Below are 17509 nucleotides of genomic sequence, written 5' to 3' on the forward strand. Positions count from 1 at the left end.
TAATTCTGCATGTACAGAGGATGATGTGACTTAGAGCTGTATTCTGTGCTTGACCTAGAGAATGAAATCAGGTGCATTACTGTAAACAAATGTTAGCTTTCGCAATGGAGCTTACTGCTTCAAAGCTGAGAGAAATATCTGCCTTGTCTTTCACCTGAATGTCGAGAAAAAGATATTAACTTGGTCTCTAAATACTTCAAAGAATTGAATGTAACTTTAGAGCAAAATATTAGTCACTATTCTCTTATTCTCGAGAGGAAGTGCAAAATGGCTAAGCAGGGATGGCTAGAGGACAAATGTAAGGATGTAGAGGCTTGTCTCACTAGGGGTAAGATAGATACTGCCTACAGGAAAATTAAAGAGACCTTCGGAGAGAAGAGAACCACTTGTATAAATATCAAGAGCTAAGATGGCAACCCAGTTCTAAGCAAAGAAGGGAAGGCAGAAAGGTGGAAGGAGTGTATAGAGGGTTTATACAAGGGCGATGTACTTGAGGACAATATTATGGAAATGGAAGAGGATGTAGATGAAGATGAAATGGGAGATACGATACTGCGTGAAGAGTTTGACAGAGCACTGAAAGACCTGAGTCGAAACAAGGCCCCGGGAGTAGACAACATTCCATTAGAACTACTGACTGCCTTGGGAGAGCCAGTCATGACAAAACTCTACCATCTGGTGAGCAAGATGTATGAGACAGGCGAAATACCCTCAGACTTCAAGAAGAATATAATAATTCCAATCCCAAAGAAAGCAGGTGTTGACAGATGTGAAAATTACCCAACTATCAGTTTAATAAGTCACAGCGAATTCTTTACAGAATTCTTTACAGACGAATGGAAAAACTGGTAGAAGCGGACCTCGGGGAAGATCAGTTTGGATTCCGTAGAAATGTTGGAACACGTGAGGCAATACTAACCTTACGACTTATCTTAGAAGAAAGATTAAGAAAAGGCAAACCTACGTTTCTAGCATTTGTAGACTTAGAGAAAGCTTTTGACAATGTTGACTGGAATACTCTCTTTCACATTATAAAGGTGGCAGGGGTAAAATACAGGGAGCGAAAGGCTATTTACAATTTGTACAGAAACCAGATGGCAGTTATAAGAGTCGAGGGGCATGAAAGGGAAGCAGTGGTTGGGAAAGGAGTGAGACAGGGTTGTAGCCTCTCCCCGATGTTATTCAATCTGTATATTGAGCAAGCAGTAAAGGAAACAAAAGAAAAATTCGGAGTAGGTATTAAAATTCATGGCAAAGAAGTAAAAACTTTGAGGTTCGCCAATGACATTGTAATTCTTTCAGAGACAGCAAAGGACTTTGAAGAGCAGTTGAACGGAATGGACAGTGTCTTGAAAGGAGGATATAAGATGAACATCATCAAAAGCAAAACGAGGATAATGGAATGTAGTCAAATTAAATCAGGTGATGCTGAGGGAATTGGATTAGGAAATGAGACACTTAAAGTAGGAAAGGAGTTTTGCTATTTAGGGAGTAAAATAACTGATGATGGTCGAAGTAGAGAGAATATAAAATGTAGACTGGCAATGGCAAGGAAATCGTTTTTGAAGAAGAGAAATTTGTTAACATCGAGTATAGATTTAAGTGTCAGGAAGTCATTTCTGAAAGTATTTGTATGGAGTGTAGCCATGTATGGAAGTGAAACATGGACGATAACTAGTATGGACAAGAAGAGAATAGAAGCTTTCGAAATGTGGTGCTACAGAAGAATGCTGAAGATAAGGTGGGTAGATCACATAACTAATGAGGAGGTATTGAATAGGATTGGGGAGAAGAGAAGTTTGTGGCAAAACTTGACTAGAAGAAGGGATCGGTTGGTAGGACATATTTTGAGGCATCAAGGGATCACAAATTTAGCATTGGAGGGCAGCGTGGAGGGTAAAAATCGTAGAGGGAGACCAAGAGATGAATACACTAAGCAGATTCAGAAGGATGTAGGTTGCAGTAGGTACTGGGAGATGAAGAAGCTTGCACAGGATAGAGTAGCATGGAGAGCTGCATCAAACCAGTCTCAGGACTGAAGACTACAACAACACAACATTCTCTTTAGCAATTTGTTTCTTAATCTGAAAGATAACTTACATTGATTTCCATTCTGTTTACAAGTACATAATACTGACCAACTGATAAGGTTTCTAAATAGGTTTCTAAATTCGCTATGGGTGTATTTGTTGAAGAGTTCTCAAAGTCCAATCTTTTTTGTATTGTTACTATTACATGTAAAATAGTTTGAATTGTTAATCACCTGATTGAGGCTTCGGGATCAATGGCTCTTATGTTTAAATGTTGTCATGTTCACTCGTCTTGTACCATTTTGTTTCCTGTAGTGGATGGTAGGAGAGAACATGCAGATTTATTACAGGTCATTAGAGTGTCACATTTGTTTCATCTTTTAATAAAGCTGCTGCAGAAATTACATTGACAAACACAAAAGAACATTATTTCTGTCTTGGTAAAAGATGCTTAGCCATAATGTAATTTTTCTCTTGGACATAAATTCATGTATCAAAAGGGTAATGTTTGCAGAGTGTGTATGAAGTTCCTATAGAGCTTGTTGCTAGAATGGGATTGGGTAAAGGATGTTAATAGAATGCTCGGTTTACAAGTACCGTATTGGAAAAGGTAGGGAAAGCTTAGGTAATGCACTACAGCAGCTACATGCAGTTTGCAGCACCATGGAATTCTAAAAGCTGTAATGTTTTACAAATTCAGACATTATTCATCTGTTGTGATATCATGGTTGGAAACTCTTCAAGCATGCAGTATTTCCAACTTTCAGGATACTGGAGCTACTGTTAAATGAAATAAAATAAACCAGTGAGATAACTGAAGTGCACATAGTCCATAAAATAACAAGGCTGTCATCTGTGCTAAGAAATTCTGGTGTCTATTTTTTGACTGCACATCTTTAGTTGCATTGTTTAGAGAAGTGTTGGATGAGCCCAGTGGTCCAGTTACATTTATCATGATACTTGAGTAGTAATATTATTATTACTTGGAGGTTAATAACTTCAGCAGACTTCATGAATGAATGACTGTACTGCCAATTGCAAGTTAGTGCTGTGGAGTGAATTTTGATTGCACAGCGTGGTAGGACCTTACCTTCACCTATCGCCTATATGAAGAGTGAATAAGTTTGATTGTGCAATGTTCTTTCTTCCGCAATTTCAAAAGAAAAGGTAATAAATTACATCTTTCAAACTTTTTACTTGACACTCTTGACTGGACACAATTTGGGATGCAAGGTTGCTACTTTTGCTTACATTTATTTTCCTTTTATTTGTGAGATCTACTGTAAAGATGGTATATGCAGGACTGAATTTTATTTTTGTGGTCTACCGTTACGACTTCATCTTGTGCACTGGTCAATTTCAAACAATGTATTAAAGACTAAATATGTCATGTATCGGATGAAATACTGCAGCAAGCAATGGGGAAATCAACTATGTATGAGAATAATGTAAAAATGAAGGGCAACATGAGGTACAGTATTTAATTTTTTTAATATTGATAATTGTGTAATTTATTCTTAAGAGGGAAAGTTGTAAGATTTTTGTGGCAGTGAAATATAAGTTGAATACCTTATACCTTGTTTTCAACATTTTCTATTTACCATATTGTATCAGAAATTGATCTTAGTATATCAGTCTCTCTCTTCATTAAATAAAAAAAGACAAATGAGAACATGATACTTGATAGGACACTAGTGCAAGGTTAAGATTTGAACTTTCATTGTTGTGTGTGAGCAATGTTTGTTCAAGTATATCCCCTTTACACATGTTAAATAATGGAATGAGTAAAATTAACAATTCATCATGTAGTTGAGTGGTTGAGACACACACACACACACACACACACACACACACACACACACACACACACAAAAGAAAGATTCAAAATGTCGCTAAGCTTCTGGACTTTGTCCTTTTGAGCTAACTAGTACACAAGAGACACAAAAGGTGCACTGCTAGTACAATGTAGTTAGGCAGGATGTGTGACTGAGTGACTAAAACTATGGACTAGTTATCAGGAGATACAGGAAATCTCAAACTAACAAATATAATGTAACCTTTGGTTTCCTAAAGAATTTAAAGTGAATACTGAAATTGTTTGTGTAACAGCCTGTGGCTGCTTTCTTGCTCCTCTGCTCATGAAATACAGCAACATTTTTCTTTCTTATACATATAATTTATGACTATATTCTCTTATTGTCTTTTCAGAAGAGCAGAATTTCTTGTATTTTGATGAGGTAGTCACAAAATTGACTCATGCTGTCCAACTTATCTATTAACAGATTGTGCACGTTTGTATACGGTCTCATTGTAAGTCATGGTTCTTACTGTTGCACTTGTAAATTTGCAAACAACCTGTTTATTATGGGGGGTGCTCTTCTCCTGGCAGTAGTAGGTGAAGGTGAGGAGAGAAAGGTGAGCATGAAGAGGATAAGAGGAGAGAAGGGTTGAAAATGGGGGAGAGGGAGAAATATGCATACTATTTTCTAGTAATAGTATGCGTGCGCATGCTTGCACATACTATTGCTAAGAAAAGAGCTAGTTCTCAAAAGCTAGTGGGAATGCTGTTTTGTTGTGGTTTTCCTTGCCTCACGCATCAATCTGCTGTAGATCAGCTGGTTGCCTTTCCTTAAACTTGTGTGTTCAGTAAATTAGTTGTACCAGTAAATCTTGTCTTCGAAAGAAAAGAAAGTGATTCAGAAATGCTTTACACATATATTAACATTAAAAATCGGAAAGGCCACTTACAAAGAACCTTACCTTCTGTGGACAGTGTTCTTACCAAATGAGCTGTCCAACACAGTTTTAAAGTGTTGGAAGCTTCAAATAGCATGTACTCTGCTGTAGAGTGGAAGATTCATTGTAAAAATAGAATGTAGTTAAGGTTTCTTTCTTTGTGATTCATAGTGGAGAAACAGATGAGGTATCTGTAATGAATAGTATCACAAAAACTGAACGTCGTGCAGTGGTGAGACACTGGACTTACATTTTTTACGATGATAGTTCAAATCCTGTTCTGATCACCAGAATTAAGGTTTTCTGTGATGTCTCAAAAGTTGTTAAGACAATTTCTGAGGTGTTTCCTTTTATAGGCCACTTCTGATTACCTCCCGCAATCCTGGCGCATGCTTTCTAATGGCCTAATATATAACAAATGTGTGTGTTTATTAGTTTGATGTAATAATGATACTTATGAAAATTTCTTTTTCATCATGTGAGTTAAAATTCTACACAAACGGTGCATTGTGCATGTAAACCATTGCATAAGAAAATTTTTGTTGTTATTTTGTGGTATATTAACTGACGATGGTAAAACCTGTTTGCAAGCAGCCGCCTGGACTAGGGGCCCCTGGAGTACCATATGAGGTATTTTTTCTTCTCCTTCTTTTGCTCCATAATTAGCAATTGTAGAACCATTTTTGTCACTATTTGTTCAGTCTTAACATTGTTTGTAAATTCTCAAACCTCCATTGTACAGTGACTGCACTATTATGGCATTAGCACCACATGCCTGTGATTGCTGTATCTAATTGTTACATAATCTTGTAATTTTATGTGATGACCATTTAAAGCATAACTAAAAAAAATCATAAATTTTAATGATGTTAAAATAATTGTTTTAGGGTGTGAAGACTGGCATGAACACAAGTGTGTTCAAGGAACCAAGAGGAGTTATGCGCATATTGCAGTTTGTAAGTATATTTAAGTAATTACCATAAACATTTTATTGATGAGACTGTGGCTCACAGTGATCACATAATTCAGTGTTAAACTCTTAATTAGATGTGGCATCATTCACATTATGCACGCAGTGTAGTGGCATGTTTATTTGTTTCACACTGTAATGTGATAAATTGCTTCCAGAGGGCTTGCCATCTGTTTCCCTCTTGATGATATACTCCATTAAGGTCTAGTTAAAGAGTGTAATTGACAAGACATTGTTGCTACCCACAATCAGTTTAGATCTGTGCAGTTACAGTGCCATATAGAGTTATTGTGTTTCTGTATAAACTTCAGGTTATACACTCGACCTCCTCCAAAGACAACCCATTCCTAGAGGTTTGGTGTGTAATAGGTTCCAACTTTAGGCCTGATCAAAATTCACTCTAAGACAAAAATCTCACCACAAAGGAGTTATCCAAATAGGTCACAAATTGATATTCATACAAGAAAATGAAAATTGTAAATTTTGGCAGCCAATAGATGAATGTCTTAATGCTGCAGCACAATTTCACCATGCAGCTGGCAAGGATAGTAAAGAGGGAATATGTCGATACCAGGGCATAGTCTTCATTAGTTTCATTCCATGTGCTCAGTTGGATATTAACTATGCCTCGCAGTCAGGTATGTGAACAGTATCTGCAGATGTCAGCATTTGAGAGGGGACAGGTTGTTGGGCTCAAAGAAGCCAGTTGGAGTAATATGCGAATCGATAGACATTTAAGTAGAAGCGATGCCACTGTTCAACAGTGTGAGCAGAAATGGGTGAACCATGGCTGAACATGGCATCAAGAAGGAAGCAGTTCACCTAGAGATATGAATTATTATCAGAGATCTGATGTGCAAATGGTGCTTGTCACCACGAAGACCATTAATAGGCAGCTCACAGAAAGAGGGTGTGGGGGGGAGGGGGGGCTGTTATGCTCAGGTGCCCTGTGCGCCGACAGTCATTGACCACTGTACATCAACAAGCCCATTTGCAGTGGAGTCTGACACATTTGGCCTAGAAGCTCATTGACTCTAGTGGAATTGTTGTCAGTGATGAATCCTGCTTCAAATTTCACCCCAGTGAGAAGTGAAGACACCTCGAACAGCAGAGGGATACCACCTGACTGTCACCTGCCATATGGTCCAACAGCCAGGAGTGATGGCCTGGAGTGCAATTTCATTTCATAGCTGGACCCCTTTGACTGTCAACCACAGCATCCTTACAGTGCAGTGGTACATCGACAATATGCTAAACACTATTTTGTTGCCCTTCATGGTAAGCCATTTTAGACTCACCTCTCAGCAAGGTAATGCCTGTCCACACATGGTGAGAGTTCCTACTGCATGTCTTAGTGCTTGCCAATCCGTACCTTGGCCAGCAAGTTTGCCAGGGGAAGTCGTCGTACTAAAATGTGTGTTAAGTAAGACAATACTGATCATCAGTCAGACTCCTGGCAGGTGTTGTCTGAACCTTCTGCATGCAAATCCTGTAATTTGAAATTATTACAACTGTATGTGAACCATAGGGTGAGTATTTAACTAAATTGCCACATAAATCATGAGTTTGGCATTGCAGTTCCTCTGGCTCTGTCAGTTATGTTGTAAATAGATATCAGCAGTTGCTTGCTGCATTCAGATGAAGTTTGTTGCAGAGCTGTTCTTTTTTGTGTAGTATTACACAAAACTAATGTGATGATATACAGTTATTTTTTATACCCATCAAAAAAAGTAAGTAACAAAACAATTTGAGTTCTTGCTGTAATCTAAAGAAATCATGAACTGAGATCTAATGCTTAACTGTTTTTTTCCCCACATATTTTGTAAATTACGAGGTCGTGGTAAGGTTAAGATCTAATAGCACAGCTTAAATTGCTGCAAATGAGTTGGTCATCATTAAAAGATCCCCACAGATATTTAGGTGTTTGTTCTGAATATGTTGAAATTTCTGGGGTTCTGGTTACTATGTGACACTATTTCGTTGTCTCTCGTATACAAACATCTCAGATGCCTGCCACACACACCTTGGCTATGCAGAACAAATAGCGCCCCCCCCCCCCCCCCCCCCCTCCAGCCCACCCAGTTTCGTTCCCATCATACATCACAGGATCACAGCAAGTGTTAACAGTGCTGTGCGCTTCTGGCCCCTATATTGATTTTTAAATTCTCCTGCAGAAATGCATGCTACTGTTGAGTATTTGTCCAATTTTACAGCTATTTTGATTAAGGCTACAAAGATATTCAGGCAGCAGTTTAAACTTGATGTTCAGCACAGTTGGCAGCATGATGGAATTTGCTGTCTGCTCACCATTCCCTTACCCACATTCATCCTAATTTTCAGCCAAACTGATGTCACTGTTGCCCATCCCACCCTTCAGAATTCCTCAAAATAAATCTGCATGTGACTTCAATCACCAGAGCTTCATCTGTAAATGCAAGATGACCCCTATATGAATCTGCTGCACAATGTAAAAACCTTGGCCTCAGCAGTAATAGTTTAATATGAGAGTGTAAGAGGATCCTGTAAGTTGGGAAAAACCCCATCTTGTAGTTGGATAAATGTGGTATGTACCAGCCATCCCAGTCCATTGCTACTAATAAAATGTTCCCCCCTTTTTTTGTTTTAACTAAGAACTTAGAACTCTTAGTGTTAAACACCTATTGCTAGCAGTATTGTGTGTCAACCTGTTTCCCAAAGAAAATTTTCATTTGCCTTACAGGTTAGAGTATTGGAAGAGATCTAGGACATGGTCATTGTTCTTTGCAATAACCACATTTGGTGAATTCTAAATTGTGTATGTTTTATTATTTACATGTGTTACTTGTCAGGTTAATGAAGTGAACCTCGAGTCTTCTTATAGGATAATACATGACTTATATCACAGACAAAATTTAAAATAGCATTAAGAGTACAATCATAAGTAATGAATTTTTATTGTGTTGCCACCCAGATGATAGCTCCATAAAAATTGTACTTGAGATATGTGTTGTGGGAACAATGACCGTTACTAATCTAATAAATTGTAGAATGCAGATTTACTGCCAGCTTAAGGCAATATTACAGGAACACAAGGAATTTGCTTCAAATGTAGTCTCATTAGATGAATTTAATTAACACTGGTGGACAACCATAGCAATTGAAGCATATTTTACCCTAAGTACAGTGGACTGCCACAGCAGTTGTACACAAGTTCGTAAATCTTAAATCTCTATTGTACTTCACTGCTGTAAGTGTAGTGAGCATTATCACCTAAGTGTGATGGACATCAGTGTCAATTTGATGGTAGCACTACTAGCAGATACTAAACATGCACTAGCACTTAAAGATCAGCATATTGATTTTGATTATTTTGCAGATACCTTCAGATGCTCCATCTTCACAAATGACTGTGATGTATTATTCCAGTAACTGCAGTCTCCTTTTTTCCATGTTAACACTCTTAATTTGTCAGTAAAGGAATGTAGAAAGCTCAACGTATATGATACAGGTGTTGTTGAAAAGTCATCCTGAAGAGTCATTAGGTTAATCAGTTGACATTCAGAAGAAAATTAATCTTCAGAAATGTCATAAAATGAATGATACCACTGATGTTTTTTCATGACACAGTTATACATTCTTGAAACTCTTTAAATTTGTTCACCTTAAGACTTTTTTGTGCGTGCAGCAAGCTTGTCTCAAAACTGTTGCCCATGCAGATGATCCTTCAATAATTGAAATAGAAATCCATTGCAGCTGCATTGAGTCTGTGTGGAGCCTGTATGTCCACAGTCCACCCTTAAGTGGCCAGTTTTATGAATTGTCTTGCGTGCAGAAAGCAGTCTTCTTTCGTGGTGATGCAATATAATGTTCCTTGTTTTGCAATATAATGTTCCTTGTTTTTAACTCTGACTTCACTGTTAATTAGATCTGTTGTGACTTTTGAAAGGTTGAACAGTTCTGTTCTTGGATGTTACAGTCACCATGTATAAATCTAACAAGGGAAAAATCCCCATTGCACCCTCCTCAGATTTAATAAGATGACCCAGTGGATAGCATGTCAAAAATGGAACACAGATCAAATATGAAAACAGGAATGAGGCGTACTGAACCATGAAGAAGAAGAAGGAGGAAAAAAAAGGCAAAATAGGAAGAGTGAATGGTCAAAGCCTAACAACTGCAACATCGAGGGAAGTGGAAGAGCCACTGTGTCATGGATAAGTGGTCACAGTATGGACTACAAAGTGGAAGAGCTGGGTTCAGAACTCCCTTGTGTCATTGTTTTTCTTTTTGTAGTCATGGCAGTCATCATACTATGCACTGGTTATAGAATATCAGTCACGTGATAAGCATACCGCCGCAAGTAAATGTGATGAATAGTGAGAGCAGATGAGATACGATATAGACATCTCACAGAAATGGAAAACAACAAATAAAAGAGTGAACTATGTTACAACAAAGGAATTCAACAGTCAAAACTTCCAAAATGGAACGCAACTTCAAAAACGTTAAAAACAAATATTCTGACAGACAGAGAAATTGTATGATTGTGAAACTATTGCATTAATTTGTCACAGCTTATGTGACGAACTATTATGTTTCAGTCATTTCCTTAGGAGTAATCACATTCACATTGATACAAACACCTAAATCGGGTGAGGAAGCATCTCTCTCAACTTTGATTATAGATCCCTTCCCTGTACCTTGCTATTGCAAACGGACATTACACCATGACACAGACACAAATCTGAATACATTGAACAGCTAAAAAAAAAGCACAGAAAAAATGTTGGCACGAGGAGGTTTGAATACAGCTCACCTCCTTTGCAATCCAACACCATGACCACTCTACCACGATGCCATCACTGCTCGAAAGTGCTAATGTTGCACTTTCTATACTTGGACTGTTTCTATTCTGCTTTTTTCCCAGTTCAATACACCTTCTTCCTGGTCTCGTGCTTGATCTGTGTCCAGTTTTTGATGGGCTGTCCACTATGCCCTCTTACCACTAAATGTGACAGGGGTGTGATGGGGAGTTTCCCTTGTAAGAAGCTGTGTGTAGTTAGTACTTGAATCCATTGTGTTGTCACCAGAGACTGCAGAGCTATTTCTGGAGCTCTAGAGGAATTAGGTCATTACATTGTGGCTGCCTTGAAACAAGAAGCAAAAATAGGCATAAGTAATATAGTTAAGGAGAAAGGTTTGTATGAACAAAATCTTATATCCTAGGCAACTGTGGATTACTTATTTCTGATGGTCCTTTGTGTTTATTTAATGCCTCTAGTAAGTCAGAAATAAGGACACAGCACTTACTTTCATTTTGGGTAAGACTTTCTTAAAGCATGTGTATTGTGGTTAATACATTATCTGATTCAAAGGAAAATCCTTTCAGGCACACTCTTGAAACAGGCAATACATCACAGATGCATATTATAGGAGGAGAATATAATAAAATGTGTAGTGGTGACTGCAAACTGCTTTTCCTAGTTACTAAATTGGAGTGAGACCTTGAGAGGATAGAAGTCTCCATATGACTAAGGTGCATGTTTGGAATGTATATTGCAAATGGGCACCCTATTTTGACTTTTTCTTACTATGGAGAAACAAAAAATAATTAGCAGTAATGTGTGGTGATATTCTGTAGATGTTTGTCTCAACTGCTATCATAAGTGATTTGAACAAATTACTGCAATTCATTTAGATGAAGAGTAATATGTGAATCATAGTGAGATATTCCTGCTGTAGTGGCTCATCTTTATGCTGTGGCATACTGTTGCAATGTGGACAATTTTTTTCAACTTTGCTGATGATATAAACATTTTATAAGAAAAATGTAACTTCAGTTTAAAATTAGTGCCACATTTGGTTTATAAATGAACCGTAAGTACTCGCAACATCCCATTTAAACATTGTGCTAATCAAATGCATTTGAGAGGGACAAAAGGGTCAAAGAAATAATGTAGAATTCATATGTTAGATTGGTCTATCAGTCCTTAGTAAAATTATTTCACAATTCAGAATGAAGAAAGAAATGTGAATTTGTTCCTGTATTCATGATGCTAAGTGGTTTTTAGCTCAAAATTATTTGTTAACAATTTAATGCTGAAGTATTTTTAATATCTCTGATTATATTTTTCTCTGATTGGTCTTTCTTCACTACAGTGGCCATCCTGCTGGAGCATAGATTAATTCTTTTGGATATACCAGGTGACATACAGATCTTAATGATTTCTGTCTTTGAGACTTGCACTACCAGTTTCCTATGTGGAAATTAATTCAGGGACTGTAAAATAATTTTTTGCAGAGTCCAAAAATTTTGTTATAATACAGTTACCTCCTGTTTTTGAATTTTTGTTAGTGTGTGTGTGCGCGCGCGCCTTTTTAAAACCCATGTTGCTTTTGTGTGGAGAAATGCTTGACAGTTTGTGTGTACTAACTTTTTCAGGTATTTTCGATATGTGCATTTGCAACCACTACAGGATATACTAACAAAGTTAAAGTTGAGTATTCATGCAACAGCACCAATACTGGAAAGTTTGAACTGGATATCTCCTATCCATTTAGGTAAGTGTGACTATAAATTATATAACAGATCTTGGTACCATTACAGTTTCTGTGCTATAACTGCCATCATTAAGAAATCATAAGACTACTTGGAAGGCTACAATGGTATGAGAAGTGCATGTTGTGCACTTCAGAGTTTCAACCACAAGTAAATTTTCATGTAATATTAGAATTTTAATTGATGTGTAATGTATAGTAGAATATTTTAATGAAGGAAGTGTATGATAGAGCTTGCAGGTGTGAGACTCTTGCCAAACTAGTTTGCACATGGTGATGTTGTGGTAGTGCACAAATAAACTTCACATAGCTTGGTGGAAGCGGCTGAAAATGACACATTGCCTTGACTAAAGACAAAAGTACGTGAGTGCTGTTCATAGTCACTTGCTCTCACTTGCACAGACTGCGAATTTGCAGTGTGCTGAGCTTCCAATACCATGACACCTTCAACTTCCTTTGTTTCCAGTCAGTACAGTTAACTTAATCAGTTATAACAATTTTTTTTAATTTTTTATTTCCAACAAAGCTGAAAGTAAGAATCGGTTGCTGTGTTCCTCAATGTAAATCTTTCATCTGTTCTCTCCAAAATGTTTCATTATTAATGTGATAGCTGCAGACTGAATGTGAGCATTATTTCATCAGCTATTTATAAATGCAAATGCAGTGCTCTAGTGTACAATGCAGTAAGTGGACAAGTGTTACCTAAGTTTCTTGTTTGAGAACAAAGTGAGATATTGTACTTTGGTTTTCCTGAATGGTGTGAGAACTAGAACCCTGTCCGATACGTTTGCGGGCAAAAACTTCACTATCTACTAGCCAACTAACTCCTTTGCATATACTAGTGACATTTAGCAGATAATGTAAATTTCATATGTGGCAGATAAGACCAAATTATCAGTTAAACCACTAGAAGCTTATTTCAAAATAAGTTCAGCTTAGGGAATTTAGAAAATAGACAGTCTTAGAAATGTATTAGATTTATTGGCTATATATAAGCCTACACTTTTCACAAATGTTCTCAGTCAGATGGCATCAGTCTTATCAGTACTAACTGGTATTAAAATGAGCTATTAAGGTTACAGAAAAATCTGTGTTCAGCAAGTGAGATAAGAGGGCAGTAGTGTCATACTTGAAGTAGAAGCTATAATGTTTAGTTTGGAACAAGGTGAATTATTGTTGAGTAATAGTGGCTAAAATTCAGATGAAAGGATCATGAACCTCTTCAAATGTGTGTTCGTAATGGAAAAGTTAAATGTATGAGTAACAGAAAAAAAGGGGGCCAGGGGGATAGTGGCTGCTGTACTAGGGTGTAACACAGTGTACAAATGCTGATTGAAGTTGAAGAGTTCCCATTGTCCGTGGAGATAGTAGAGGGTATTTCCTATCATACGCACTGTGTGTAAACTGGAGCACAAAAAAAGGTGTGCTGACAGTCATCTTGTGAAGAGGGTAGCAAAGTTTGTGGATGTATTGTTAGAACTTGTTTCGCTGAGGCAAAAAAAAAAAGCATGTGGAATAGTCGCCTGTAAGATACAGTCATTAAAAAGATAATTTGGAGAGTTGAGTGCAGCATAGACTCACTGGAAAGACCAGAGAAAAATTATGTGCAGAGGTACTGCAACTGAATGCGAAACAGCCTGTCCTGGAGCTTATCGTGAAACCTACAGATAGTGCAATAATGTTTTGTAGGAATGGAAAAAACAGACATCTAGAGGCTGAATTTGTCCAGTGTTTCCAGTGGTATGAATTGCAGTGCACACACTTTTCAGGAGGGATAGTTTCCTGTGAAGGAGTATCATTTTTATATGTAGACCAGGAATCGTGGAAAAGCAAGTTATTTTGACCAACTATTGGCCAAAAGCAGTGTTCATATCATAGTTGCAGTTCTTTTACATCCATTTTCCCCACTCCTGCTTGCTGTGATATAAATATTTTCTGCTGCCTTTTAAGATCACACACATGAGAAAGAACTCCAGGGGACAGAGAACCTCCAACTTCTTACACAACAATAAATAACTTTGCAGCCAATTTACCATCCAGGTTAACAGTTGGCATAACTGCATACAAATGCATTAAGTCATTGAATGTGGCCAATTTTGATAAAACTTTTGTGAACCTCTAATTTCCAGTGTTCCTTTCATATGCAGTTTCTCTTCAAATCCAAATTGGTTGGAGTTGATACCATATTTTGTACTGAACAATGGGATAATTTTGTTTCTCATCTACAAAGTTTCAGACCAATTGAGCAATTTGCTATACATCGTGAAATGGATGCTTTGTATGAAATTTTGTCGTCTTCCAATTTTATAGCACTGTTTGAGGTTCTGCAACCATCCATTGCTTCCCTTGAAATCACTGTAATCTATGTCATGTGCAGTTAGGATGCATAATGTAGGAGGTCACTATTGTGCACATTTGTAAATTGTATCAAGCATCCTTGAAATGCGCAAAATTTTTTGTAACAAGTGCGTCTTATTCTCCCTTGAATATCCATTGTTGTTCTGATACACTATGCCGTCATACTTCTGCAGACTTACTTGAAATGAAGTCTGTTCATAACCTTTTTTTTTACTATGCTGCAGATGATCTTCCATGTACTTAATTATGTTTAGCACCTGCTCCTTGGATTGCCCTTTACTACATTTCACTGTATGCAGGAATTGTGGCTTCCTGTCTGACAAGGGTGATGAACTACATGGTTAGACACCTTTTTCGGTATCACTTTCACTTCTTAAGCATGTATTATCATTGTACTCCTAAGGTAAATTGTCCCCACAGTCAAGCAACGAAACCTCGCATTCCAGTGACTCATCTTGCAGACACACTAACATTTCATCTGCCACTTCTTTCTCGCTCTGTTAAATTCCTTGCATTCCTTACTTCAGCAACTTTTGCTGTAGATAGAATGCAATGTTTACACAGAGCGTGGTGGGTTTGCATAGAGTGAGGTGGGGCAGTGATTAGCACACAGGACTCGCATTCAGGATGACGACAGTTCAAACCCAGATATGGCCATCCTGATTTAGGTTTTCCATGATATCCCTAGATGACTTCAGGCAAATGCCGGGATGGTTCCTTTGCTGTTTCGTCCTTTCCCCAAAATTAACCACCCAAACCAATGTTTGCTTTGTTTACTGTTGCCATTGCTCTGCTTTTTATCAATACCGGTAGCACTGGAGTGGATTACTCGTCGACTAAGCATTGCAACTCCGCTCTGTAGCCGCGTGCTGTGCTCGCCATTGGATACCTCCAGTCCCACCCCCTGGCAGCCAATATTGTTGTTGCACAGTAGACAGTATGTGGGGTGTCGAATGCTTTAAACATCTGTGCCTTTTTGCAACCTCACACTCAAGGGGTTCCTTGTTAGCCACTCACATATCTGGGAACCTACTCCATGTAAAACATTGACAGCTGCTATGAATCAGCGTGTAGGAAGAGCTCCCGGGAGTCAGGTACCTGTGGTACCACTACCAATGGCAGTATAAACGATTGTTCCCCTTTAGGAGAGCGATTGAACTTGAATTCATAATTTCATCTTCGGATGTTTTTCTTCTTTGCTTCCCAAAACCTCCTCATCCTCTCAGAATGCTCCTTCTTCCGTTCCTCTGTCCATTTTTTACCAGGCTGACGCGATGTTCTTTCCCCAAACTTCACACTTGTGATTTTATGCCGGCACTCGGTGCGATCTTTGAGATTTTTTTATGTTGATCTGCTGTAGATCCCTCTGGACTTCTTTCAGCCATTCCGTGCCACATTTACTCCTTGTTATAATATTGAATAATTTCTTTGCTGTTCTGGAGTCTTCCATCCTGTAGATGTGTGTATAAAATTTGGCTCGGCGCTTTCTGATTTCATCTGTTACCATGTTGATCTTTCTATAGAGCTCGTTTTGTGGTCTCTTCATCCAAATGCCATTTTTGTTGATTGGACCATAAATCTTCCTGAGAATTTTTCTTTCCTGCTTTTCTATTTCCTTAATTTTAGAATGAACATCAATCACCATTGTTTCAGCTGCATAGATTGCTTCTGGAAGAATCACTGTTGTATAGTGCCTTAATTTTGCGTCTGTCGAAATGCACTTCTTGTTGTAATGCGTCCATGTTAGCTTGTAGGCTTTCTGGAGCTTGGTGATTCTTTGTTCATTGGCAATTCGGTTTAATCCTGAGGACTGTATAGTTTCACCGAGGTATTTAAAATGGCAGACTTGTGCGATTTTACCATATTTTGTTATTAAAGGGGATTTATTTTCTGGCTGCCTTTCCATATATTGGGTTTTTTCATAAGATATCTGCAGTCCGTTTTTTTTTTTTTTGTGAAATTTCATGTAGTTTTTCCACTGCGTGAATCGCTTCTGTTCTGTTATTGGTGATAATTGCAATATCGTCAGCGAAAGCAAGGCACTTGACTTTAATTCGGTTCTCTTTCTTGATACCAATTTGGATACCCTTTACGTGAGGTTCCCATTTCCTGATTATCTTTTCTAGAACAATATTGAAAAGGATTGGGGATAGTCCGTCCCCCTGTCAGACTCCAGATTTGATTTCGAAGGGTTCTGATACTTCACCCATGAATTTCACTTTGGCCGTTGTTCCTGTAAGTGTCTGTTCTGTGATTTTTCGTGTCTTTCGGTCAATCCCAAATTCTTCCATGATTTCAAACAGGGTTCCACGGTCCACTGAATCATATGCTTTCCTGAAGTCGATGAATGTAACTACTGTGTTTCTGCATTTCCTCATTTGTAATATTGTCTTTAAGCACCAGATCTGTTCTGCACATGACCGTCCTTTTCTGAATCCGGCCTGGTATTCACCAATTAGTGTATCTGCTTGGGATTCTATCCTGTTTAAAAGCGCTTTGGAAAGGATTTTGTAAGCGACTGGGAGCAGGGAAATTCCTCTGTAATTGTTCATGTCTGTCTTGTCGCCCTTTTTGTGTAGCGGGTGAATTAGAGCACATTTCCAGTCCTCTGGTATCTGCTCCGTTATCCATATGTCTGATATTATACGATGTAATTTCTGCATAAGTATAGGATCGTTTAGTTTCCAGAACTCAGCAATGATCCCATCTTCTTCTGGTGCTTTGTTATTTTTCAACTGCTTGACTATCTCCATAATTTCTTCAAGATCCGGGGCATGAGAGTCTGGGTGTGTGAATACTGGAGAAGAGAAGACAAGACAAGTTTTTCTTGGGGTGGGTCGCAGTTGAGGAGGGAACTGAAATATTGGGCTAAGATTTT

At 38.1% G+C, this 17509-nt stretch overlaps 1 protein-coding gene across 5 annotated transcripts in view; it reads left to right on the forward strand.

Annotated features, from left to right (window-relative positions):
* The window catches only part of LOC126470195 (synaptoporin-like), a 106961-nt gene that overhangs the window by 44919 nt on the left and 44533 nt on the right, over positions 1-17509 (forward strand). For 3 of the 5 annotated variants that reach the window (XM_050097858.1, XM_050097855.1, XM_050097856.1), the window contains 3 exons: positions 5361-5396; positions 5654-5722; positions 12158-12276. In XM_050097858.1, coding sequence (XP_049953815.1) covers positions 5361-5396; positions 5654-5722; positions 12158-12276 — 224 coding nt within the window. The remainder of the gene's footprint in view (positions 1-5360; positions 5397-5653; positions 5723-12157; positions 12277-17509) is intronic. The other 2 variants (XM_050097859.1, XM_050097857.1) reach the window with 1 other exon arrangement.

Source organism: Schistocerca serialis, chromosome 3 (genome assembly GCF_023864345.2).
Source record: "Schistocerca serialis cubense isolate TAMUIC-IGC-003099 chromosome 3, iqSchSeri2.2, whole genome shotgun sequence".
Classification (NCBI taxonomy): domain Eukaryota; kingdom Metazoa; phylum Arthropoda; class Insecta; order Orthoptera; family Acrididae; genus Schistocerca; species Schistocerca serialis.